The sequence below is a fragment of the Aquarana catesbeiana genome, linkage group LG05 (genome assembly GCF_042186555.1).
Source record: "Aquarana catesbeiana isolate 2022-GZ linkage group LG05, ASM4218655v1, whole genome shotgun sequence".
NCBI classification, from domain to species: domain Eukaryota; kingdom Metazoa; phylum Chordata; class Amphibia; order Anura; family Ranidae; genus Aquarana; species Aquarana catesbeiana.
The window spans coordinates 154,868,003-154,893,961 of NC_133328.1; the positions used below are offsets into that span (position 1 = coordinate 154,868,003).

At 39.0% G+C, this 25,959-nt stretch overlaps 1 protein-coding gene across 5 annotated transcripts in view; it reads right to left on the bottom strand.

Moving 5' to 3' along the window:
- Positions 1 to 25,959, bottom strand: part of GADL1 (glutamate decarboxylase like 1) — a 464,941-nt gene that overhangs the window by 249,894 nt on the left and 189,088 nt on the right. For 4 of the 5 annotated variants that reach the window (XM_073630286.1, XM_073630284.1, XM_073630287.1 and 1 more), the window contains exons 5-6: positions 24,299 to 24,405; positions 8,821 to 8,936 (exon numbers count right to left, since the gene is read on the bottom strand). In XM_073630286.1, coding sequence (XP_073486387.1) covers positions 8,821 to 8,936; positions 24,299 to 24,405 — 223 coding nt within the window. Of the gene's footprint in view, positions 1 to 8,820; positions 8,937 to 24,298; positions 24,406 to 25,959 lie in introns of those variants that run through there. The other variant, XM_073630288.1, reaches the window with a different exon arrangement.

A 25,959-nucleotide genomic window follows, 5' to 3' on the forward strand; every position in this document is an offset into this window, starting at 1 on the left:
CGAATTGTCCGACGGACTCCGGTACGCTGAACCAAGTATGCCATAAAGTCCGGTCGCGTGTACGCGGCATAAGTGCCAATGATCTCTGAATTGTGCCTCCCAAAAGTGTATAGGTCCTTGCGTTTATAATATAAACCAATATGGTTTTTATGAAAATGGGTTCTTAAATTTTTTAAATAAGAATAAAAAATGCTGATTACAATGCGATTGTTTGCCATGGTTTTTGTTAAAATTTTCTCCCATATGATTTTAAGAACCCTTTTTTTTTAGACTTGGAAAGTCAATGTCTTTAAATTTCACAGTCCAGGCTGTTAGCTACATTAAATATTTATTGCATCTGTGGTGCATTTGCTGGAAGTTTTAGGATTATCATTTAAATAATAAATCGCTCTCTTTCATAGCCTGTTGTTTTTCTCTTTCTCCTTGAGGTGTCATTTGTTTCTAATCTTATATGTGCTTAGATTGCCTTACACTGAATGCTTTAAAACCTACCATTAATACTACAGTATGTATACATACACATCTGCTACATATACTGTCACACACACCTTTTGAATATTTCTTGAAAAGTTCTTTCTTTCCTCTATTGTGTATAGAATTGCAAGCACTTGTACACCAACTTATTCAAAAAGACTCTGTCACTGGGAAGTAGGGGAAAACTGGTGTAGGTGAGGGCACCACAAACCTTCAGTAACCTCCCAAACCTTCCTTTGACAGCGAAAACTCAAGCTGTTCTAACAGATGACGTTTTGTCATTTCTGATAATATTAAAGCTTTTCTGTCCATTCTAGTGCTTTTCCATAGGCCAGTGAAGCTGCCCATCGTTGAGGCAGGCCATTAGGAATGTGTGCAGATGGGGTGCAATGCAAAACTGGCAAATATCTGTTTGGCTGTGGAAGGATTTTTAGGCCAAAAGCTCCTTCAGGAAAAGGGACATATATTTACAAAGTTCTGGCAAATGTGGCAATCATTAAAACAGAAGTGTCGGAATGTGTTTTTTTCTTTTAATCACACTTACCTAGATGCTGCATCTGTCCCCCTGCCAGCTTTAAAACTGAGAATCGAGCGATCAAAGACCGCTGATTGCTCCCTGAGTGGAGAACTGGTGACTGTCAGTAAACCTGCTGTCTGCTGAAAATGGGTCACAGGAGTGCAGAACGAACTGCACTCCTGTAATCCCCAGGAGAAGTACAGTACTTCTCTATTAAGGCCTCATGCACACTGGGTTTAAAAACTGCTGCTTTTACAGGCGTTTGACTTTTTTTTTTTTTTAGCCTGTAAAAGCACCTCTATGTTAGCCTCTGGGGATTATTTAATAAAATTGGAGAGTGCAAAATTTGAGACATCTATACATAGAAACCAACCGGGTTCCAGGTTTTGTTGTCAAAGCTTAATTGAACAAGATGAAGTTAGAAGCTGATTGGCTACCATGTACAGCTGCACACGATTCTGAGTGCACCAGATTTAGTAAATCTCCCCCTATGTGTCCAAGCACACATAGGCATCTACAAACATATTAAAAAAGAGTTTACAGGCTGAAAAAAAACCCATATGCACATTAGGAGAGTAGCTGAAGAGTAGAAATAAGACTGAACATGCCTAAATGCATGTAAACGTAGTTAAAAAGCTAGATAAAATTAGGTGAGTTTAAGCGTTAATGTATTCCAATGGCCAAAATAAATTATTATTCTGGACTATGAACTCCATTAACGCTCAAACAAGCTTAACATGCTTAAAAGCACCTAAACATGTGTGCAATACGTTGCTACTGTATAGGCACATTTTTAAGGCAACTTTTATTCTGCCATGAATTCGCTTTCAGAGGAGCCAATCAAATGCCCTGTGTGTATGAATGAGGCCTTATAAAGAAAATATATACATTTGGAAATATGTAGCCATAACACAAAAAACATGATATTGCATTTAGACATAGTTTTAAAGAGGTCTGTTCTGTCTTTTGAAGCTGTTCTTTTTCTACTATACTTCTTTACTGTTTGATGCCTAGAACATTGCCCTAAAGCTAGGAGGCAGTTATGCCTGAATGTAGGTAATACATTGAACAGTACACAAACGTCTGCTAAAGGAACTTGATGCTATGAAAAAGGAATGCACATGACCTTTTAGGACTTTTCAAGCCACATATACTGTACTGTATATACTTTATTTTACATTTTAGGTATATTTCAAAACCAAGACTAATGCCCCGTACACACGGTCGGACTTTGTTCGGACATTCCGACAACAAAATCCTAGGATTTTTTCCGATGGATGTTGGCTCAAACTTGTCTTGCATACACACGGTCACACAAAGTTATCGGAAAATCCGATCGTTCTAAACGCGGTGACGAAAAACACGTACGTCGGGACTATAAACGGGGCAGTGGCCAATAGCTTTCATCTCTTTATTTATTCTGAGCATGCGTGGCACTTTGTCCGTCGGCTTTGTGTACACACTATCAGAATTTCCGACAACGGATTTTGTTGTCGGAAAATTTTATATCCTGCTCTCAAACTTTGTGTGTCGGAAAATCCAGTGGAAAATGTGTGATGGAGCCTACACACGGTCGGAATTTCCGACAACAAGGTCCTATCACACATTTTCCGTCGGAAAATCCGACCGTGTGTACAGGGCATAATTCATATTTGAAATGCTCTATTCAGCATTTAAAAATGTATGTTTTTTTATCATCTCTCTCCCCATATCTTGCTTTGTGAAGTGCTTTTTTGATATGCTGTACTGCATTTTCGAAATAAAAGTAGTAAAAAATATATCTAAACAGGGAGTCAAATGAAAATGTTTTTTGTCCTCAGATGTTTTTGAGGCCTCATTCAGGTGTACCAAAATTTGGTTTTGGGTGAAGTTTGGTGTGTTAAAGCAGAAATCTAGCTACTATATACATAGTTGAAAGGCATACACAGTGCCGAGATAAGGTCCTTTAGTACCCTAGGCACAAAGGCTAAAATGGAAGAAAAACAAGTTGCACCAAAAAGTGCAGCAGAAGATGCAACAAATGCTATATTTAATTAAAATCAGCCAAATGGCTACTCACACTAATTTAAAGATCAATAGGGATATAACAGTATAATACTGTGGTTACGCAGCAGGTCCCCCCTGTGGATAGTGGTGTGTAGATGTTAACACGAGAGGAGAGGAACAACCGGCCGGACATCCATCTTCTCATCTTGCAACCAACATGAAAGTTGCTTCGGAAGTGATGTTAGAAAATAGAGAGTTTCAAAGTATCCACTTCTTTGTCAGATCTAAATGGCTATTTTAGCCATTTTTACACCCCACTTCTCCTGAAGCACCCAAGGTGGCCCCCTCTTCTGCCTACCCCGTGGTCCAGCCCTGAGCCTGCAGTACATATTTTACCTTTTATGTGTAAGATGCAGGTTTGTTTAGTTAGTCTTGTGATTCCCTGAACAGTCAGGTAGCTACTAAATTCACCTTCAGCTTTCTGTGTCACCTCTTTGCCTCCAACCTGCTCATTGAATATATAATCAGTACACACAGCATGCACTGTTAATTTTTTGTCCTGTAAGAAGTTAAGCGAAACATAAAGCTGCGAAGTTGACCAAAAAATTGGTTTATTTTCTAATTGGCTGTGCAGCAAGTCACCAAAGTATGAATAACAGAATTAGATGAACAGAATTACAAATCATATTGCAGTTAAAGGATAACATGTATGTTTTGGCAAACATATGGAGCACTTTCCCTGAAATACGGCTTGCAAGCCTAAATCTAGACATATTTTTTCTTTAGTGTCAGATAGAGACAAGAATAATTGACATTTCTGTCAGATTTTTACTTCTGTCTGTGACCCCATTGGACAAAGTTTGTATCACTTCCTGTCCATAATAGCAGGACAAGAAAATGAGGGAGCAGTTGTCAATGAGACAGTACGGCACAGGCAGCATTGACAGAAGTTTTAACCCCTCCCCCAGTAGCGTATCATCCATGCGTGCAGGGTGTTTGCTGCACATGGGCCACGAGGGAGGGACTTCTGTGCTCTGAACCACCCTGCACCTTTGGATGAGCCATCCCTGGCTGACAGTTGGGACAATCTGTGCGGACAGTTACAGGCACTGATCTCCCTGTATATCCATGGTACCTCCACTTCTCTTCCTCTCATTCCCGTGACTGTCAGCTGCTTAATTGAAAGGTATACAGGGAGATCGGTGCCTGTAACTTCCCGCACGATCGTACCGACTGTCCCCCTGTGTCCTTCTCCCCCCCTCTTCCCCCCGTAGCAAACTGTCAGGATGGAGAATGGAGGATAAGGCCAGTAAACATATAATTTACGAGCCCCTTTCTTTTCTAAATGAACAGAGTCAGTGATCACTGACTCTGTCCATTCTTAACTGAAGCATCATGAACTGTGTTTACGATACTTCAGTTCACGAATGAACCAGAGCCTCTGTCTCCTGTTCATTCAAAGGGGAGATATCAGGGGTATGTTTAGACCCCTGATATCTCACTAAAGCTCCCCAACAGGGCTGATAAAAAAAAAAAGAAAAAAAAAAAGAATTTCAATAGATAATAGTAATAAAAACAATGTGAAAAAAAACTTAAATAAAAAACTACTGACACCGTCCTACCGATGCAGTCCACTGCCTCAACCCCTCCTCCCCAAAAAACATTGTGAAAAAAAAAAGAAATACTAATAATTTTTAAAATAAATTAATAAAGAACAATAATAAAATAATTTAAAAAAAACACTGAAACCATCCACTGCTCTACTGACAATGTCCACTGTCCTACTGTAACAAAAAATAAAATTGTAAAAAAAAAAAAAAAAAAAAAAAAAACTAAAATAATAAAAGTAGAGAACTGCTGACACCATTCACTGCCCTACTGACACGATCCTGCACATACTACCTACCGCTGTATACTCCAAACTCCTCACCTGCACATACTACACACCTTGATACACTCAACACGCTTCTCCTGCATATACTACCCGCTGCCATACACTCCATACTTCTCTTCTGCACATACTACCCACTGCCTCATAAACTCCACACTCCTCTCCTGCACATACTATCCACCGCCATACACTACACAGCCCTCTCCTGCACATATGGGGTGGGTGGATGTAACTATGCCAATGAAAATACCAATTCAGGAATTTATATTTTCATAGGCACTTCAGGGGGCTCCAGTGGCCCACAGGATATGAATTGGCACACTAAGGTCTCTTTCACATGGGCATAAAGAACAAGCATTTGCTTCATGTTATTGAAGCTTTCCAAATGTTTTGCAATGCCAATGCCTGCATGGTCTAGCACATATAAAATTCAGAGTTCCTTTCCATTGCTGTGCTTTATTTTTGAGCTGTCCAGCAGCGTTTGGCTGGCATTAGCAACTTGCAAAGCTTGCCAAATGCCTCAATTCAAGTTAATAACAACATGTCTCAAACACCTGGCAAACACACCTAAGACACTCATACGGCTTTTGGGAAGGTTTTCTGTTTACTTAATTTACTTCCAAAGAAAAAAAAAAAAACAGTTTAGCAATGCGTTCTGAAAGCTTTTGACAGTGCTTTAAAAACTTGTCAAAAATGCCATGCAATTCTATATGCCATCCACAATTGCTTTAACACACATTTCTTTTTAAAGCCTTTGTGAAGGGACCTAAAGGTATGATCTAGGGTCTTATCATGACTTAATTCCCCCAGAAGCCTTACTTTTTTATTTATTTTGTAGAACACAGGCTAAATTACCTTAAATATTTAATTGTTAATTTTGTTATGTTTCAAAAATACACAAGTTAAGCAAAACTGACCATATACTGACTGCTCTTATATAGTTATTACTTGATACATTTGCATGTTTAAATTGCAACATGTCAAAACAAATAAGCTATGTGGATTTGATCCAACTAAATCTCAAAGGATAAGTTCACCATTACTGAAACAAATAATAAATGCACATATTTTTGCTGAAAAAAAATGTGCATTTATTATCTTTTTCAGCCGGAGCCTGGAAAGCCTGGAAAGCATTGCACCCACAATCAGTAGATCACAAGTACAATGTGGGCTCTTGCAGACTTGTCCTCTGGCTTTAAGCCTGTACCTCTGTATGGGTTTTCTGTTTGAAAGCAGAAGGCCATGTCAATGGACTATGAGAGTGCTCATCAGTGAGTGGAGCCCTGCACTGTCTCACTGTTTTTAAAAAATGACGAGTGCAGGGAGAAGAATCCCTACCCGCTGTCACGGGGAAAGGTGGCAGGAACATGCAACATGTTCTGAAGTTGAACTTATCCTTTAATCAATAAATAATCTGTGAATTCATAGTTTGATGTTGATAAATAAATAAATAAATATATATATATATATATATATATATATATATATATATATATATATATATATATACACATACATACACACACAGCGTCGGCTGGTGCTGTATATTTTGGGGGGGGGGGTGCAGCAAACAAGACACCCATTGCTGCCCCCCCTGGTCCCCCCACCAGCCCCGTACTTACCCCATTTAGCAGCTTGGGCTCCTTCCTGCATCTCCCCCTCCTCGGCGGCAGCTTCCTCCTCAGTGGCTTCACCCTGCGTTTCCGGCTTCATGGCGGCTTTGTCCTCTGTGGCTTCCCTCAGCAGCCAATAAAATTGCTTCTCCTCTTGGCCAAACGGGTCTTAAGACCCACTTCCTGATTGGCAGGGAGGAGAAACAGGAAGACAATACCGAATAATAATTTGCTATTGTCACACAACTGGGTAGGCTCGGGGTGCAGTGCTGCCTCAGGCTCTAATAATGTGCTTAAAAAGAAAAACAAACATTGAAATCCATGCATCTGGTGCCCTGCATGTAGATTAGGGGCCGGATGCATGGATTAGGGGGGACCCCATGGACGGGCTGCCACTGCATATATATGTATATATATTATATATATATATATATATATATATATATATATATATATATATATATATATATATATCAACTGCAATTTATCAAATCCATTTTTGGCTTGAAATAAAAGTCATTTATTCTCATGTATATTCATGTGTATTCATTTTTCATATCAAAATGGTTTAGCTTATCTGTATTCCTTTGGCATTATATTCCTAGATGGTAATTCTATTGTTTTGCAATAAATAAGAAAATGAAGTAGAAAGCAAACAATCTGATGTTATGCTTTTTAAGGCTAAGGGGAACTGAAGAAAAGACTTAAGTGTAAACATGTTAAAGAAATAATATAATCAAATTGTTTGCAGAATAATAATTTTGAAAAGGTGAAGAAATATCAGAGCATGATTGTCTTGACTGATGTTCAGTTCAAAATGCACAGGGTTGGGTTTAGGAAAATTGGAGCAAAAGTGGAGCAGCTTCCCATAAAAATACACATTCAAGGTTTAATTTTTCATTCTTTAGGAAAATGCATTGAAACTTACTATAAGTGTTCATCTGCTCACTTTCATGTGGTCATGGGTAGATATACAAACATTTTTGAAAATTCACTCTACCCTGATTTGTTTGTGCTTCAAGGTGACCCATACTGAATCTGTATCTACTGATCCATTGTGATCCATTTGCCTTCTTATTATTATTATCATCAATTACTCACAAGACCTTGAATTTAGTAGTTCCAGGTCAGAAATTAAATGTATTCTTTCAGTGCTTATCCAAGATGAGGCTAATCATCCATGAAGGGAAAGTTTAATATGCAGTCTTTACTGTCACTATCCATATTTAAAATGATAACAAATACAATGGCAGTTGATCTTGGGGATATGGCTCTAAGAGAAGTCGCAACTATTACAACTCTACTGCAAGGCATCCCTGTGACTATAGTTACCATCAATGTCTACTGTAAACACAGTCATCCACACAATTTGGCAGTATTACAATGATGTGAACTCTTCACACTTATCATTTTGCGCTGAATGGGTAAAGTGTTTCTTTAAACTTTTGCTAATACTTTTAGTAGCCAGAAAAGCATCTTCTTTGTGTCTTGCAGCTTTCACTTTGTAACCAAGGGCCCAACTTTATTGGTATCTAGGCTTAATCCAGCCCCCATTACCAAGTCTCAAGGGGTCTCACTGCACCTGGGGGTTCCTAGTGAAGAAACCTTTACTTCAAAGGATGGCGCTTAGCCCAGACATCTGGGAATCCAAGAACAGCTAAGCTTAAAGGTTATTCTGTAACTAAAACAATGTTAGGTCATACTGAGAACTGCATTCGCAGATGCTTAATATGCCTTGGGTAGACACTGAGGCTGGGTTGCAAGAGTATACTGCTTTACTGTGATTATGTCCATAGTAAGAGCTATCCTTACAGCATTTGTTACCCTAACATTATATATTCCTGATATGTGCCTGCTGTACCATGTACTTGTATGAGACAGTATCCTGTTCTCTTTGTATTGCTTCTTTTGTGTGAAATTCCCGGTGTTCCTGTCAGTTCCTCTGCTTTCCTATTAAAAACTGACCACACTAAGTAGAAGAACACATTGTGGTCAGTTCTCTAGCTATAATGGGAACTCAGTGAGTTCTTCTCCAATGATCAAACTTGTCCTGACATGCCTGCCCTGCATAGCCTTTCACTGGGAAGCTCAGTGTACTGCTGCTTCTCCTCCCCTAGCTCTTATGCAGTTGAGAACAGAGGGAATGTAATCACTTATAAAAAAAGGGAAAAAGTATTTATATATTTTTTTATATCTATACAAAAATGGTTTGCTTTTCATTTCTATTTTAAACAAAATGGCTTATTTTACAAGGCAATAGTTTATAATCACTTTAAGATCATGCTCAACACCAAAAGTATTGGTAGTTACAGCCATTTTAAAATTAATGAATACTGTACCTCTTCTGATGTAAACATTACAAGTCGTGGAGTATTTGAAAGTCCATGCTTCTTTATGTCAGGACAGTGTTTGTATCTTGCCATATTTACAGCATACATATTTGAGACTGATCCACCTATAGGAAACAAATACATTTTAGTGCATATACTATCTGTGCGCCTCCAGAACAAACTTTGAGCTGCAGGAAAGCATTGTCATTGGGACAACGTATTTAATTTTTCTATAATAGATGAACCCTCAGCCAGCTGAGCCTTACAAAACATATTGTAATTGCTTATTCATTGGAGAGCTGTTTTTAAATGCACACTTTAAAGCAAACCTGTACTCCTTTTTAAACTTAAACATAGAAGCCCTGCCAAAGCATAGACATGATAAAATAACTACTATTACCTTTTATATTTTTTTCTGGGGCTTTGCTTTTTCTGACCTAATGGCTTAACCCTGCCAACTGCCACTCCTGTAAGGGGGATACCCTCTTGCATAGATGTCACTGGAACAGGAATCCCAATTAAAGACATCCTCTGTGCTGGCAACAACCATAAACCTTTTGACCTCTCCTCACTTTTGGTCCAGGTTTCAGCGGTCACCAGAGAAAATAGAAATTGTGAATCTACCCAGAAGTTCCCAAACAGCATCAGAAACCCAACAATAGTTATATATATTTGGCCTCTTGCACACTGCAGCTTGAATAAGCTCAGTACAGCTTTTTTTTTTTACTGAGCTAAAATACAGCCCATAAATTGTAATGTGCCTATGCACACAGGCACATAAACAAGCGCCGTGCATTCATCAGTAAAAATAAAATAGAAATAGAAATAAAATAGAAAAATCTGCATTTTGGTCAGTAATTTATGCCTCATGAGCTCATTTCTTACAAATTTAGGCCACTATGTATTCTTAGTGGTCTAAATACATATACATATTTTTAGTAAAAAAACAAACAAACAAATAAACATAAATTAAATGGTTTTCACAAAAATTATAGCATCTACAAACTATGGGATATTTTTATTTATTTTTATTTACTTAGTGGCACTAATACAGTGATCATTGCTAAAAATATGCACTGTCATTGTACTAATGACACTAGCTGTGAAGGGGTTAACATCGGGCTGATCAAAGGGTTAATTGTGTGCCTAATCAGTGTTTATGTGAACTGTATGATGTCCTTTTACTAGGGGAAGACATGGAATTTATTTCCTGCTTTGTTTACATAGGCAGACCACAGTTATGGCTCTCTGCAGGATGACATTTATCTAGGATAAAAGCCTGGCTTGGATTTAGAGGGAAACCCACTCTTTTTTTTGTTTTAGATTTTTTAAAACTTTTTTTTCACTTTATTGCTATCACATAAGGGGTTAATATCATCTTTAACCACTTCCGGACCAGCCGCCGCAGTTTTACTGCTGGAGGTTGGCTCAGCTGGGCAAATTGATGTTACCTTACATCGCTTTTCCCTTTGGCCCGCAGCGTGTGCCCGGAGCTGATGTCCGCCGGGTACCTGCAATCACTCGGGACAGAGCAATAGCCGGGATCTGTGTGTGTAAACACACAAATCCCGATTCTTTCAGGGGAGTAGAGACAGATCGTGTGTTCATACTACGTATGAACATGGATCTCTCTCTCCTCCTAGACAGTCCCATCCCCCCTACAGTTAGAACATACCTAGGGTACACAGTTAACCCCTTGATCACCCCCTAGTGTTAACCCCTTCCCTGCCAGTGAAATTTACACAGTAATCAGTGCATTTTTATAGCACTGATCGCTGTATAATTGTCAATGGTCCCACAAATGTGTTAAAAGTGTCCAATTTGTCCGCCGCAATTTTGCAGTCCCGATAAAAATTGCAGATCGCTGCCATTACTTGTAAAAAAATAAAAATAATAATAAAAATGCCATAAATCTATCGCCTATTTTGTAGACACTATAACTTTTGCACAAACCAATCAATGTATGCTTAATGCGATTTTTTCTTACCAAAAATATGTAGAAGAATACATATCGGCCTAAACTGAGGAAAAAATGTGTTCTTTTGAAAAAAAATGTGGGATATTTTTTATAGCAAAAAGTAAAAGATATTGGGGGTTATTTATGAAAGGCAAATCCACTTTGCAATACAAGTGCACTGCAAGTGCACTTGGAAGTGCACTTGGAAGTTCAGTCGCTGTAGATCTAAGGGGGACATGCGAGGAAAAAAAAAAAAAAACATTTTAGCTTGCACACGATTGGATGATAAAATCAGCAGAGCTTCCCCACATTTCAGATATTTCCCTCAGATCTACAGTGACTGCACTTCCAAGTGCACTGCAAGTGCATTTCCAAGTGCACTTGCAGTGCACTTGCAGTGCACTTGTAGTCCAAAGTGGATTTGCCTTTTGTAAATAACCCCCATTGTGTTTTTTTCAAAATTGTTGCTCTTCTTTTGTTTATAGCACAAAAAATAAAAACCGCAGAGGTGATTAAAAACCACCAAAAGAAAGCTCTATTTGTGGGAAAAAAGGACGTCAATTTTGTTTGGGTACAGCATTGCACTACCGCACAATTGTCATTGAGCAGCCAAATCTTCTGGGGCTGAAGTGGTTAAGGCTACATCAGGGGTCTATTAAACTCCCAATGTAAACTATTGTCTACAATAAAGCTAATCAAGCCCAGATTGTCCTTGATCTTACGCCCAGTATTTGTTAAGCCATGACGAGGTGTTCCCAGAGAAGGTTTTATCTCCTTAAAGCAAGGGCTAGCTATTAGAGTGTTCACATTCCCCTCCTGACTTTTCCATATAGGGCTCTATTGTACTTTAGCCACAGGATCCATTACCACTTCCTCTGGCTTGGGTAGCTAATTCCCCAGTCATGACTACTGTTTGTCTCTGTCTCTACAACCAGCTCAGGCAGATTACTCTCCCCACACTGGGTTTGACTTTTGGGCCACAGATCAACAAAGAGTAGGTTCATGACCCAAGAGTCAGTACGGTTTCCCACGAGGGGGGGGGGTTCATCCTCACCTAGGACCACCAACTTTGAAGCTAGGTTTTCAGTTCCCATGGTTGGGATGATAATCAGGCAGAATGATATCCTGCCCAATGGTACCTCTACGGACCCATGAATAATGTCACCACAAGGAACAGTGTAGGGGTCTTTAAGATAGGTGTAATTGAACATCTCCCATTGACTACCTATGATTAGGCAACATTCCTCCCGCTTACCACCAATGATGGGGCCACATTCCTCACAATGCAGTAATAGGTATACATTACTGCTCTGATCACCAATGATGGGGCTACATTTCTCCCTCTGACCGCCAGTGATGGGGATACAATTCTCCCAATGACCACCAGTAATAATTCTATATGCATCCCAATGACCACCAGTAACAGGTCTATATTCATCCCACTGACCACCAATGATGAGGCTACATTTCTCCCACTGAACACCAATAATGTTGCATTATATTCTGATCACCAATGATGTGGTACTATCTTCCACTGACTATATATGAGAAAAGACAATTCCCCTGGGTGGACCCAGGGGAATTGTCTTTTCTCATATATATGTAATTATTGGATGTGGCACTGCTCTCCTTGGGCCTAGGGAAGCTAATCACCCTATTTAGTATCTTCCACTGACTAGTGATGCTGGGGTATTTATTACTTGTTCTGATGCCAGGGAATGTATTACTTCTACTAGCCACTGACCCTAGTGCATTTATTACTTCTACTGATGCCTGGGCATTTTTTTCCACTGACCTCTATGCCGTGGCCTTTATAACTCCCACTGACCACTAACAGCAAAGCATTTTTTACTTTCACTTGACTTACATACATTATATATACATTTAAGAGCATTTTTCTGCTGTTCACTGTAAAAATCTAAATTAATTTCACAAAGTTCTGTGGCAAAAAAACAAGAAAACTTTTAAGGCGCCTTGAATGGTAAATGCACAGTGATTTATTTAGACAATTTGATAATGCACAAGCTCATCTGACAACAAACAGACACAGGTTTGGCTCCATTCTTCACTTATGCCCATTTTGTATGTACTAATTTGTTGTTGTTCTTTTGTGCTTTCTGTTTGGAGATTTACCCTCAAATTGTTAGCTGAAACTTTGACCTTTGCACTTGATGCTGTCATCACTTGTGGGTAGTATTGATGGGAGGGGTTTAGGATATATAGGTATATATGCTGTTTTTTATTCTTCACAGTTGTCCTGAGAAAGGCAAGCTTGTGCCTCGTTATAACGTTGAAATATAGTAAATGTTATCAGTGAGCATTTACCTTTTCAAGCTGTGAGTGCCATATTATCTTTTAAAGTATACAGGTGCATCTCATAAAATTAGAATACCATCAAAAAGTTAATTTATTTTAGTAATTCCATTAAAAAAGTGAAACACATATTTTATATAGATTCATTATACACAGGGTGATATATTTCAAGCATTTCCTTATTTTAATTTTGATGATTATGGCTTCAGCTAGTGAAAACCTAAAATGTAGTATCTCAGAATATTAGAATATTACATAAGACCAATAAAAAAAAAAAAAGGATTTTTAATACAGAAATGTTGGCTTACTGAAAAGTATCTCTATGTACTATATAGAATGCACTCAATACTTGGTCGGGGACCCTTTTGCATGAATTACTGCATCAATGCGACATGGAAGCCTAGATTGCTTTGATAGCGACCTTGAGCTTGTCTGCATTGTTGGGTCTGGTGTCTCTCATCTGCCTCTTGGCAATACCCCACAGATTCTCCATGGGGTTTAGGTCAGGTGAGTTTGCTGGCAAATCAAGCACACTGATACCATGATCAGTAAACCAGATACTGGTACTTTTGGCAGTGTGAAGAGGTTCCAAATCCTGCTGGAAAATTAAATCAGCATCTCCATAAAGCTGGTCAGCAGAGGGAAGCATGAAGTGCTCTAGAATTTCCTGGTAGAGGGCTGCACTGGCTTTGGACTTGATAAAACACAGTGGACCTACAGCAGCAGATGACATGGCTCCCCAAGTCATCACTGACTGACATCACATAAAGGGGGGAAAACATTCACACCCTTTCCAACCCACACCTAGGTCGCCTTTTGTTTCTCTGCCTGCCCTGGTTGCTGCCTGTGGGGGTGCTTTGGATGAGATGTCCGCCGCGGCTCCTGGTTGGGAGCATTTCTGCGGATGGCTATGATACCCGGTACCACACCACCACCATACAAACCTACTGAGTTAACAGGTTTTTGGTCTAGGGGTTCCACCCCACCAACTTACATATTTGCTTATAGTTCATCACCTAAGCCAATCTTTTTACCCATAGATACATCTTGTGCTCGCTCCTGACGAGTGGCCCTCTAGCCACGAAACGCATAGAGCTGCCATATGATTCGTTATCAATTAATACTACCCTATATCAAGTTTACCCTTAACACCCCTCCTTAGGATCAACAAGGTCATAGGCCTTGCAAGCATCATTATGCATTACCTGTTTTTATCTTTAATTGTTTTGGTGAACCCTGGAAGTTTATTGCTTGCTATACTATGTGATAATGAGCTTATAACACTTTATGTACTGTACCACCATGTTACTATTGTTATGTATTTTATATTTTCTATATTTGGTTGTACCCCATGGTAATCAATACAATCCTCCAAACAGCTCCACCAATTTACTTTATTGCTATTACGGGCTTTATATAAAGTCCCACCCTCTTGTTCTCCCCCCTTTTTTCGATATATGACAGGGATGCAAATGTGTGACCTTACCAGGCCACAATTTCAATTAAAGTCCCAAGGGATGGAACATCGGCCTTACCAGGCCATATGTTCACTTAAAGTCCCTAAACCTTACCTTTTGCTCCAATACCTGACATCACATAAAGACATGGATGAGCGATTTTGGGGTGGAGGAACTTGACTGGTCCCACAGAGAATGTGTAAAGGCAGGTGTCCCAAAACTTTTGGTATATATAAAATATACAGACACACATATATAATATATACACAATATATACACCTGGATAAAGAATAAAGAAGACAATACAGGGCACTGCAGTCAATTTGAATGGCATGTCCTTGTATTAAAGACAAGGGAAAATGTATTCTGTTTTTGTGATTTCTGCATAGAGTACCCTTTACTATGCTTAAAATTTATATGTTTAAAAATGTCTTTACTTTGCTTGACTGAAGGACGGACATTTAGTAACCCCATCCAAAGGTGAGATCACATAGCATATAGAAGAACAGACTTTTTTAGTAACACAGAGAGAGTTGTAGCTCCCCCTTGATGATATAATTGCACTGAACATTTTAAAAAGCACAAAAGCTTTATGTTCTTGGGAATAACACAAATAGCAAACATATGGACATGTAGGATAATCTAATATATACTATGTTGTTATTTATTTGACAGATATTTCAGCCAACACTGCAGGAGTCCTACACAAGGTTCGACTACTTCAACAGAGGCAATTAAAAAAGGATTTATGGGAAAAGCAGAAAATAATATCAACAACGGTATCAAACTGAGCAGAAAGTCAGTCTTGTTGGTACAAAACCAATTTTTAAACCCTAGAAAAAAAAAGTGTGTGTGTGCGTGTGTGCTAAACACATTATGTGTTTTATTTATGTGTGGCTACAACCCTATGTGTATTTTGATCTGCAGAGGATATTATAAAGTAGGATCCTTGAATACCATTCATCATTACCGGGATTAATTGAATAGCAATTCTTTGGACAGGTGGTTCTATAAACTTCAGTGCAATTATATACTATCTTGTAGCTGAAATGCATTTAGACTGCAGCTAGCACTACATGCATTCCCACATATGAATAAGAATATACCGATATCTCAGCGCAGTGCTGTCTTATGATATGTGATCAAACGATGAGATCAAGATAAACTTATTTGGTTCAGATGGTGTCAAGCGTGTGTGGCGGTAATCAGGTGAGGAGTACAAAGACAAGTGTGTCTATCCTACAGTCAAGAATGGTGGTGGGAGTGTCATGGTCTGGGGCTGCATGAGTGCTGCCGGAACTGGGGAGCTACAGTTCATTGAGGGAACCATGAATGCCAACATGTACTGTGACATATTGAAGCAGAGCATAATCCCCTCCCTTCGGAGACTGGACCACAGGGCAGGATTCCAATATGATAAGGACCCCAAACATACCTCCAAGACAACCACTGCTTTGCTAAAGAAGCTGAGGGTAACGGTGATGGACTGGCCAAGCATGTCTCCAGACCTAAACCCAATTGGGCATCTGTGGGGCATCCTCAAATGGAAGGTGGAGGAGCGCAAGGTCTCTAACATCCACCAGCTCTGTGATGTCATCATGGAGGAGTGGAAGAGGACTCCAGTGGCAACCTGTGAAGCTCTGGTGGACTCCATGCCCAAGAGGGTTAAGGCAGTGCTGGAAAATAATGACACTTTGGGCCCAATTTGGATATTTTCACTTAGGGGTGTACTCACTTTTGTTGCCAGCGGTTTAGACATTAATGGCTGTGTGTTGAGTTGTTTTGAGGGGACAGCAAATTTACACAAGCTGTACACTCACTACTTTATATTGTAGCAAAGTGTAATTTCTTCAGTGTTGTCACATAAAAATATATAATAAAATATTTACAAAAATGTGAGAGGTATACGCACTTTTGTGAGATTATATATATATATATATATATATATATATATATATATATATATATATATATATATATATATACCATGAACATAACCAAAATATGGGAGGGGTAGACCTCAACGACCAGTTGTTGGCGCCGTACCTAGTTGCCCATAAGGCCAGACACTGGTACAAGAAAGTGCTGTTTATTTATTTCAGTTGGCTTTGCTGAACGCTTATGTGCTATACAGAGCTTCAGGACGGACTGGATCCTTCCTTAAATTCCAGGAAGAGATCGTCAGAGCCCTTCTGTTTCCAGACGGTGCTCCACCTCACCTTCCCCAACCAAATGCAGTAAGCCGGCTGCATGAAAGGCATTTTCTTTATTTCCTCCCGAGTACCCCTACCCAACGAGCCCCCCAAAAAAGATGTCGTGTCTGCAGCAAGCGCGGATATAGGTGTGACACCCACTATTATTGTCCCTCCTGTCCTGACAATCCTGGTCTTTGCATTGGTGAATGTTTTGAATGCTACCATACACTATTTGAGTATTAGCGTAGGGTACAGCACTGCACAGACTAGGCACACTTTCACAGAGTCTCCCAAGATGCCATCGCATTTTGAGAGACCCGAACCTGGAACCGGTTACAGTTACAAAAAAAAAAGTAAAAAAAAAAAAAAAAACACAAAAAATGATAAATAATAATAAAAACAAAAATAGTTGTCCTTTTTTGTTCCCTCTCTATTCTCTCTCTATTGTTCTGCTCTTTTTTACTGTATTCTATTCTGCAATGTTTTATTGTTATTATGTTTTATCATTTTTTTTATAGGTATGCAATTTTTTTATACTTTACTGTTTACTGTGTTTTATTGTTAACCATCTTTTTGTTTTCAGGTACGCCATTCAGCTGCAGAGTGGATTTATTTATCTTGACAGCAACAGCATTTGCTCCCACGATACATGAAGCCGTGACTCCAGCACTGTCAGAGGTGATTTCACCACCACAGTTAAAAAAACAGCATATATGCCAAAGCATGGGGGCAGCAGGGGCGAAGGAGCGATTTGCTCCTACCTTTTGTGGGTGGATGCCCCCATGCTTCGGCATATATATATTTTAGGCACAGGTTGCCTTAAAAAATGTTTTATTTTTTACTATGTTTTTTTTTTATTTGCTTTGCAGGTATGGTAAGTCTTACTGTTATACTGTAATGTTACTTTGTTTTATTGTTAACCATCATTTGCTTAGCAGGTACGCCATTCAGTTGCAGCGCGGATTTATTTATCTTGACAGCAACAGTATTTGCTCCCACAATACATAAAGCCGTGACTCCAGCACTGTAGGAGGTGATTTCACCACTACAGTTAAAAAAAAGAGCATATACGCCGAAGCATGGGGGCAGCAGGGGCTGAGGAGTGATTTGCTCCTACCTTTTGGGGCGGATGCCCTCATGCTTTGGCATATATAAACGGTGCATGTATGCCCATCATTAGAAGTGGATGGATGAAGGGAGGTATTCTAATGGTGGGCATACCCACTGATTGATCTCTTTTTTTCATTCAACCCACAGGCTGCATGAAAAAAAAGTTTACAATATATGCCCAACAAGAATAGTAAATAATAAATGTAACGCTATGTGTAACATTATAAATATAAAGTGCAAATCTCTAAAATAAATAAATCCTACATATAAATAAATAGTCCATAAAATGAAAAAATGAAGAAATAAAACATGAAAAACTCTTCTTGTGATCAGTGTATCCACACAATTCCACCACAGTGATTGTTCATCCTCAAAAGGAGTGCACACCACCACCAGTAAAAATGCGCGCTCACCTCCCAGATGAGTCAAAACTCATATGCGGATCTCCCCACGAGCTCTTTGCTCTCACTTCCTCTTCCCAATCAATGGTGGGTAATCCAGATGGCTCTTTTCTTAATGGTAACTCAGCTCATTAATATCCAAAGAAGCGGATCATCTCCCAGCTTGGCTCAAGTAAATAATAAGTATAGAGACCATAGTGTTCTCCATATACAAATGTATTCAAAGCCCCCAAATAGACAAGTTGCACTTACAAAATAAAAACTTTAAAATCACATAAAAACCTCCAGAGTAGCACCACCGTGTCCACATACACAGTGCCTGGCTGGACATGACTATCAGCTCCTCCCTTCTAGACTATCAGCTCCTCCCTTCTAGTGGTGGTGTGTACTCCTTTTGAGGACAAACAATCACCGTGGTGGAATTGTGTGGATACACTGATCACAAGAAGAGTTTTTCTCTGTTTTATTTCTTCATTTTTTTCATTTTATGGACTATTTATTTAAATGTAGGATTTATTTATTTTAGAGATTTGCACTTTATATTTATAATTTTACACATAGCGCTACATTTATTATTTACTATCCATTTTGAAATTAGTGTGGTGTACCACTTGGAATGTTTAGCAGCTGTGCACGTTTATTATTAGGTTATCTTATTTAAACATCACAATACTTTTTACTTGTGGCACTGATTGTTTCATCTTATAATATGCCCAACAAGGACCAGCAACGTACTGGTATGTTGCTGGACTTTGAGTGGTTATACCTGAATGATGCCTGCAGGTTTAGGTATCATCTTGGTATCATTCTTTTCAGCTAGCGGTCAGCTTTTATGTAAAAGCAATCCCAGTGGCTAATTAGCCTCTAGACTGCTTTTACAAGCAGTGGGAGGGAATGCCCCCCCCCACCATCTTCCATGTTTTTCTCTGGCTCTCCTGTCCCAACAGGGAACCTGAGAATGCAGCCGGTGATTCAGCCAGCTGACCATAGAGCTGATCAGAGACCAGAATGGCTCCAAACATCTCTATGGCCTAAGAAACCGGAAGCTACGCGCATTTCATGACTTAGATTTCGCCGGATGTAAACAGCGCCAATGGGAAATTGGGAAACCATTTTATCACACCGATCTTGGTGTGGTCAGATGCTTTGAGGGCAGAGGAGAGATCTAATAGACCCCAATTTTTTCAAAAAAGAGTACCTGTCACTATCTATTGCTATCATAGGGGATATTTACATTCCCTGAGATAACAATAAAAATGATTAAAAAAAAAAAATGAAAGGAACAGTTTAAAAATAACATAAAAAAGCAAAAAAAAAAAAAAAAAAAGCACCCCTGTCCCCCCCTGCTCTCGCGCAAAGGCAAACGCAAGCGTCGGTCTGGCGTCAAATGTAAACAGCAATTGCGCCATGCATGTGAGGTATCACTGCGAAGGTCAGATTGAGGGCAGTAATTTTAGCAGTAGACCTCCTCTGTAAATCCAAAGTGGTAACCTGTAAAGGCTTTTAAAAATGTATTTAGTTTGTCGCCACTGCACGTTTGTGCGCAATTTTAAAGCATGTCGTGTTTGGTATCCATGTACTCGGCCTAAGATCATCTTTTTAATTTTATCAAGCATTTGGGCAATATAGTGTGTTTTAGTGCATTAAAATTTAAAAAAGTGTGTTTTTTCCCCAAAAAATGCGTTTGAAAAATCGCTGCGCAAATACTGTGTGAAAAAAAAATGAAACACCCACCATTTTAATCTGTAAGGCCTTTGCTTTAAAACAAACATATAATGTTTGGGGGTTCAAAGTAATTTTCTTGCAAAAAAAATATTTTTTCATGTAAACAAAAAGTGTCAGAAAGGGCTTTGTCCTCAAGTGGTTAGAAGAGTGGGTGATGTGTGACATAAGCTTCTAAATGCTTTGCATAAAATACCAGGACAGTTTAACCCCCCCCCAAATGACCCCATTTTGGAAAGTAGACACCCCAAGCTGTTTGCTGAGAGGCATGTCGAGTCCATGGAATATTTTATATTGTGACACAAGTTGCGGGAATAAGACAAATTTTTTTTTTTTTTTTTGCATAAAGTTGTCACTAAATGATACAGTCAGGTCCATAAATATTGGGACATCGACACAATTCTAATCTTTTTGGCTCTATACACCACCACAATGGATTTGAAATGAAGCAAACAAGATGTACTTTAACTGCAGACTTTCAGCTTTAATTTGAGGGTATTTACATCCAAATTAGGTGAACGGTGTAGGAATTACAACAGTTTGTATATGTGCCTCCCACTTTTTAAGGGACCAAAAATAATGGGATAATTGGCTGATCAGCTGTTCCATGGCCAGGTGTGTGTTATTCCCTCATTATCCCATTTACAATAAGCAGATAAAAGGTCCAGAGTTCATTTCAAGTGTGCTATTTGCATTTGGAATCTGTTGCTGTCAACTCTCAATATGAGATCTAAAGAGCTGTCACTATCAGTGAAGCAAGCCATCATTAGGCTGAAAAAACAAAACAAACCCATCAGAGAGATAGCAAAAAAATTAGGCGTGACCAAATCAACTGTTTGGAACATCCTTAAAAAAAAAGAACACACCGGTGAGCTCAGCAACACCAAAAGACCCAGAAGACCACGGAGAACAACTGTGGTGGATGACCGAAGAATTCTTTCCCTGGTGAAGAAAACACACTTCACAACAGTTGGCCGGATCAAGAACACTCTCTAGGAGGTAGGTGTATGTGTGTCAAAGTCAACAATCAAGAGAAGACTTTACCACAGTGAATACAGAGGGTTCACCACAAGATGTAAACCATTGGTGAGCCTCAAAAACAGGAAGGCCAGATTAGAGTTTGCCAAACAACATCTAAAAAAAACCTTCACAGTTCTGGAACAACATCCTATGGACAGATGAGACCAAGATCAACTTGTACCAGAGTGATGGGAAGAAAAGTGTATGGAGAAGGAAAGGAACTGCTCATGATCCAAAGCATACCACCTCATCAGTGAAGTATGGTGGTGGTAGTGTCATGGCGTGGGCATGTATGGCTGCCAATGGAACTGGTTCTCTTGTATTTATTAGGCTGTTTTTTTCAGCCTAATGATGGCTTGCTTCACTGATAGTGACAGCTCTTTGGATCTCATATTGAGAGTTGACAGCAACAGATTCCAAATGCAAATAGCACACTTGAAATGAACTCTGGACCTTTTATCTGCTTCTTGTAAATGGGATAATGAGGGAATAACACACACCTGGCCATGGAACAGCTGAGCAGCCAATTATCCCATTATTTTGGTCCCTTAAAAAGTGGGAGGCACATATACAAACTGTTTTAATTCCTACACCGTTAACCTGATTTGGATGTAAATACCCTCAAATTAAAGCTGAAAGTATGCAGTTAAAGTACATCTTGTTTGCTTCATTTCAAATCCATTGTGGTGGTGTATAGAGCCAAAAAGATTAGAATTGTGTCGATGTCCCAATATTTATGGACCTGACTGTATCATTTAGTGACAACTTTGTGCAAAAAAAAAAATTGTCACTTTCCCGCAACTTTTGTCAAAATATAATATATTCCATGGACTCAACATACCTCCCAGCAAATAGCTTGAGGTGTCTACTTTCCAAAATGGGGTCATTTGGGGGGGGGTTGTGCCATCTGGGCATTTTATGGCCTTCAAAACTGTGATAGGTAGTGAGGAGTGAAATAAAAACTTTACGCCCTTAGAAATCCTGAAGGCAGTGCTTGGTTTTCGGGGCCCAGTACGCGGGTAGGCTCCCAAAAAGTCCCACACATGTGGTATCCCCGTACTCAGGGGAATCAGCCATAATGTATTTTGGGGTGCAATTCCACATATGCCCATGGCCTGTGTGAGCAATATATCATTTAGTGACAACTTTGTGCAAAAAAAAACAAGTTTGTCATTTTCCTGCAACTTGTGGCAAAATATAAAATATTCCATGGACTCAACATGCCTCTCAGCAAATAGCTTGGGGCGTCTACTTTCCAAAATGGGGTCATTTGGGGGGGTTTTGTGCCATCTTGGCATTTTATGGCCTTCAAAACTGTGATAGGTAGTGAGGAGTGAAATCAAAAATTTACGCCCTTAGAAATCCTGAAGGCGGTGCTTGGTTTCGGGGCCCCGTACGCGGCTGGGCTCCCAAAAAGTCCCACACATGTGGTATCTCCATACTCAGGAGAAGCAGCAGAATGTATTTTGGGGTGTAATTCCACATATGCCCATGGCATGTTTAAGCAATATATAATTTAGTGACAACTTTTAGTACAATTTTTTTTTTTTTATCATTATTCAATCACTTGGGACAAAAAAATGTAATATTTAATGGGCTCAACATGCCTCTCAACAATTTCCTTGGGGTATCTACTTTCCAAAATGGGGTCATTTGGGGGGTTTGTACTGCCCTACCATTTTAGCACCTCAAGAAATGACAAGACGCTATAACTTTTGCGCAAACCAATAAATATATGCTTATTGACATTTTTTTTTATCAAAGACATGTGGCTGAATACATTTTGGCCTAAATGTATGACCAAAATTGAGTTTATTGGATTTTTTTATAACATAAAGTAGAAAATATCATTTTTTTCAAAATTTTCTGTCTTTTTCCTTTTATAGTGCAAAAAATAAAAACCACAGAGCTGATCGAATGCCATCAAAAGAAAGCTCTATTTGTGGGAAGAAAAGGACGCAAATTTTGTTTGGGTACAGCATTGTATGACTGCACAATTAGCAGTTAAAGTGACGCAGTGCCAAATTGTAAAAAGTGCTCTGGTCAGGAAGGGGGTAAATCCTCCCGGGGCTGAAGTGGTTAAGAATGCCTCTCTCCAAAGTCTCCTCTCTCTCTTTTCCTTTCTCTCTTCTGGGTTTTTTTTTCACATACCTGGATTATTATTTCATCTTTTCTATTTAATGTATTTCGAATTTTATGGTGTGCTTTCTTATGCATATGTCTATACGTGTATATGCATGTGCATATTATCACTACAAGGTCTGTGAAAATTAGTAGCATACACATGGATCACCCTATATGTATTGCAGCTGATTCTCTTTTTTGGATAATTGCCTGTGGTCAATTAAGGCAATCAGTGTTGGAGCCTGTAATCTTTAGAGCTACTATTTATTTCAAAGTTTTATGTCTGTAATATGGTTATGACTAAGGCCTTATAGGCTGAAACACATCAACTGATTTAATCTGCGTTTGTTCACTGTGGCTATTCAATAAAACTAAGAAATTTTAAGAGCAACAACTGGAGTGCGGATAATTTTTTCTACATTACTCTACTCAGCCAGCGTCTGTGGATCCGAGAACCTGGGAGCTCTGCTTTCTATGTGGTGTATGAGTAGTAGCACTCATATTTCTGTTTATACTTAATCCTATAATAAGGCTTACCTGTAGGTAAAATGAATATCTCCTAAATGAACACTGTTTAGAAAATATTCACCCTGCATGCAACCACGGATGTCAGCGGCGCATGCGCTCTGAAGGTCTGGGCTTCTACACGCAAGCGCGGGAGTGACATCATCGCAGCTTCGGTCAATCACAGCGCCGGAGCCCGCAAACCCGGAAGAAAGATAGGGGGAACATGTCAGCCCTCTCAGTGAAGACTTTACAGCATTGGAGGGCTTCGTTCCAAGGTGAGTATTTCATAATGTGCTAGTATGCAATGTATACTAGCACATGATGTCATTGCTTTGCAGGTTTTTGTTTTTTAACCTCCGTGGTTTACAACTGCTTTAAGGAATGAATGTGACTAAATACCACTACTTTTACCCAGTTCTTTGAACAAATTCTTTACAGAATTGGGTTCATATTTCATATTAAAATCTTACATAATTTTTTTTGGTACATAGAGTAGAAACAATTAAAATTTCAAACAAGGCACAGGCAACAACATTTTTAGAATTTACAACTATTCTGCAAACTAAAGAAAGTTTTTTTCCTGTGTGTCCATTGGAGAGATTTCCATCAGTTCCTGTCCTGACTAAAAGCCCATTTAGTGTGAACTTGGCTTTAAATAACAAATATGCAATGTGAAGTTACCTGGGCTGAATATACCATCAGTAGCCTTCCAGCCAAGAAATTCTGACATTTTTAGCAAAACAGCTTCCTCAATTAGAATAAAAACAGGGGATACTTCATAAGTATATCTAGAAAAAAAAAACACAAAAGAAACAAACAAAATGAACAGATGAAATCTAATAAACATAATGCTCTCTAAATATAGCTGTTATAATTTGTAACCTTTATATGAAATGCTAAGTTCACTGAGAAATTATAATGTAACAGTAATAATAAATTAGTCTTTTTTCCTAATTCCAAATGAAAGTTTATTTAGAACAGGGGAAGTCTCTTGCAGAAAATACTGAACTATACTGAGGGTTGGCATGTTCCATCTATCTTACCAGGAAAATGTAAAAAGTAATATAATAATTAAAGTGGAACTTCTCTCCAATATTTTGGATGTTTTTTTGGGGAGGGAGTGGGTACCTGGTTTTGACAGATACCCGCTCCAACGTCCAATCAGATCGCCATGGAGCATCTCTGGTCACACCTCTGTCTCCCAGTCACAATTGTCTAAAAGGTCCTGATCAGTGCATACAGACCAGCAGTGACATATTCCAGCACAGTAGCTTCATCAACCACACTAAGCCTGCCAACCAGTTCAAGTATAAGTACTGTACATGTACAGCTTTTGAATCAGGGAAAGCGTATACTCCTGAGAATATGGGGTGAGCAGGCATGGCAATTACATTAAGCAATATTTTTCAAAACTGTTCAGTGTTTTTAACCTACTGGGACCAATTGACTGCATAGTCCATTTTATTCAAAAAGTGAACTTAGCCTTTGAACAAGTGTGTCCCCAAGCATAGCACCATGAAGACGCTACAACACCTTTGGGCACTTTAAGCTAAAAAAAAACTTTGATATGAAAATATAAGGGTGCACATCTATTACCAAAGCCTTTCTCATTCATGGGTTAAGTAAACCCTAGATTTCCTACAGAGGTTGCTAGGATTTCTTAAGCAATGAGCAATGGTGGACTGACCACCCTCCCTCACTCAGCAAAGCCAATGGCATGGGACCAGCAGGTCCTCTTCTCTCTCTAGTTTCTCAGGTAAGAAACTATCAGCACTATTTTTTTTAACTGTCTATAAGAATAGTATTCCTTCCATTGACCCCCAATGTAAGCATAATTTTTATCATTGACTTCCAGTGTAACAGGGCACACTTTCCACTGGTCACCAATGTCAGGGGTTTATAGCCTCCCACTAACCATCAGTGTAAGAGTGTTTTCTCTTACTGACCATATATGTTAGGTAAAACATTTTTCCACTGACTACCAATGTAAGGTGGGCCTTCTCTAATGCCCTCCATTGTAAGAGGCATTCTTCCTTTCACTGCTCACCAGTGCCACCTGGTACCTTCTATTGGTCATAAATGTAATGGGAAACCTTTCCAACTAATTACCAATGTAACGCACCATTCTCCATTGGCCACCAATGTGTAGGTATTCTATGAATATTATTATACTTCTTTTTGAAATTAATTTCCAAATTATTGCTGTTCATACTTTTGTAAAATATCTGCCTTGGGTGTCAAATAAGCTAGCATCACATTCCTTATTGCTTTTTTTTAATTAAAACTACTACTTACTAATAATATAAATGGACCATGGGCTGTAGACAAAGTATGTTTAGCAC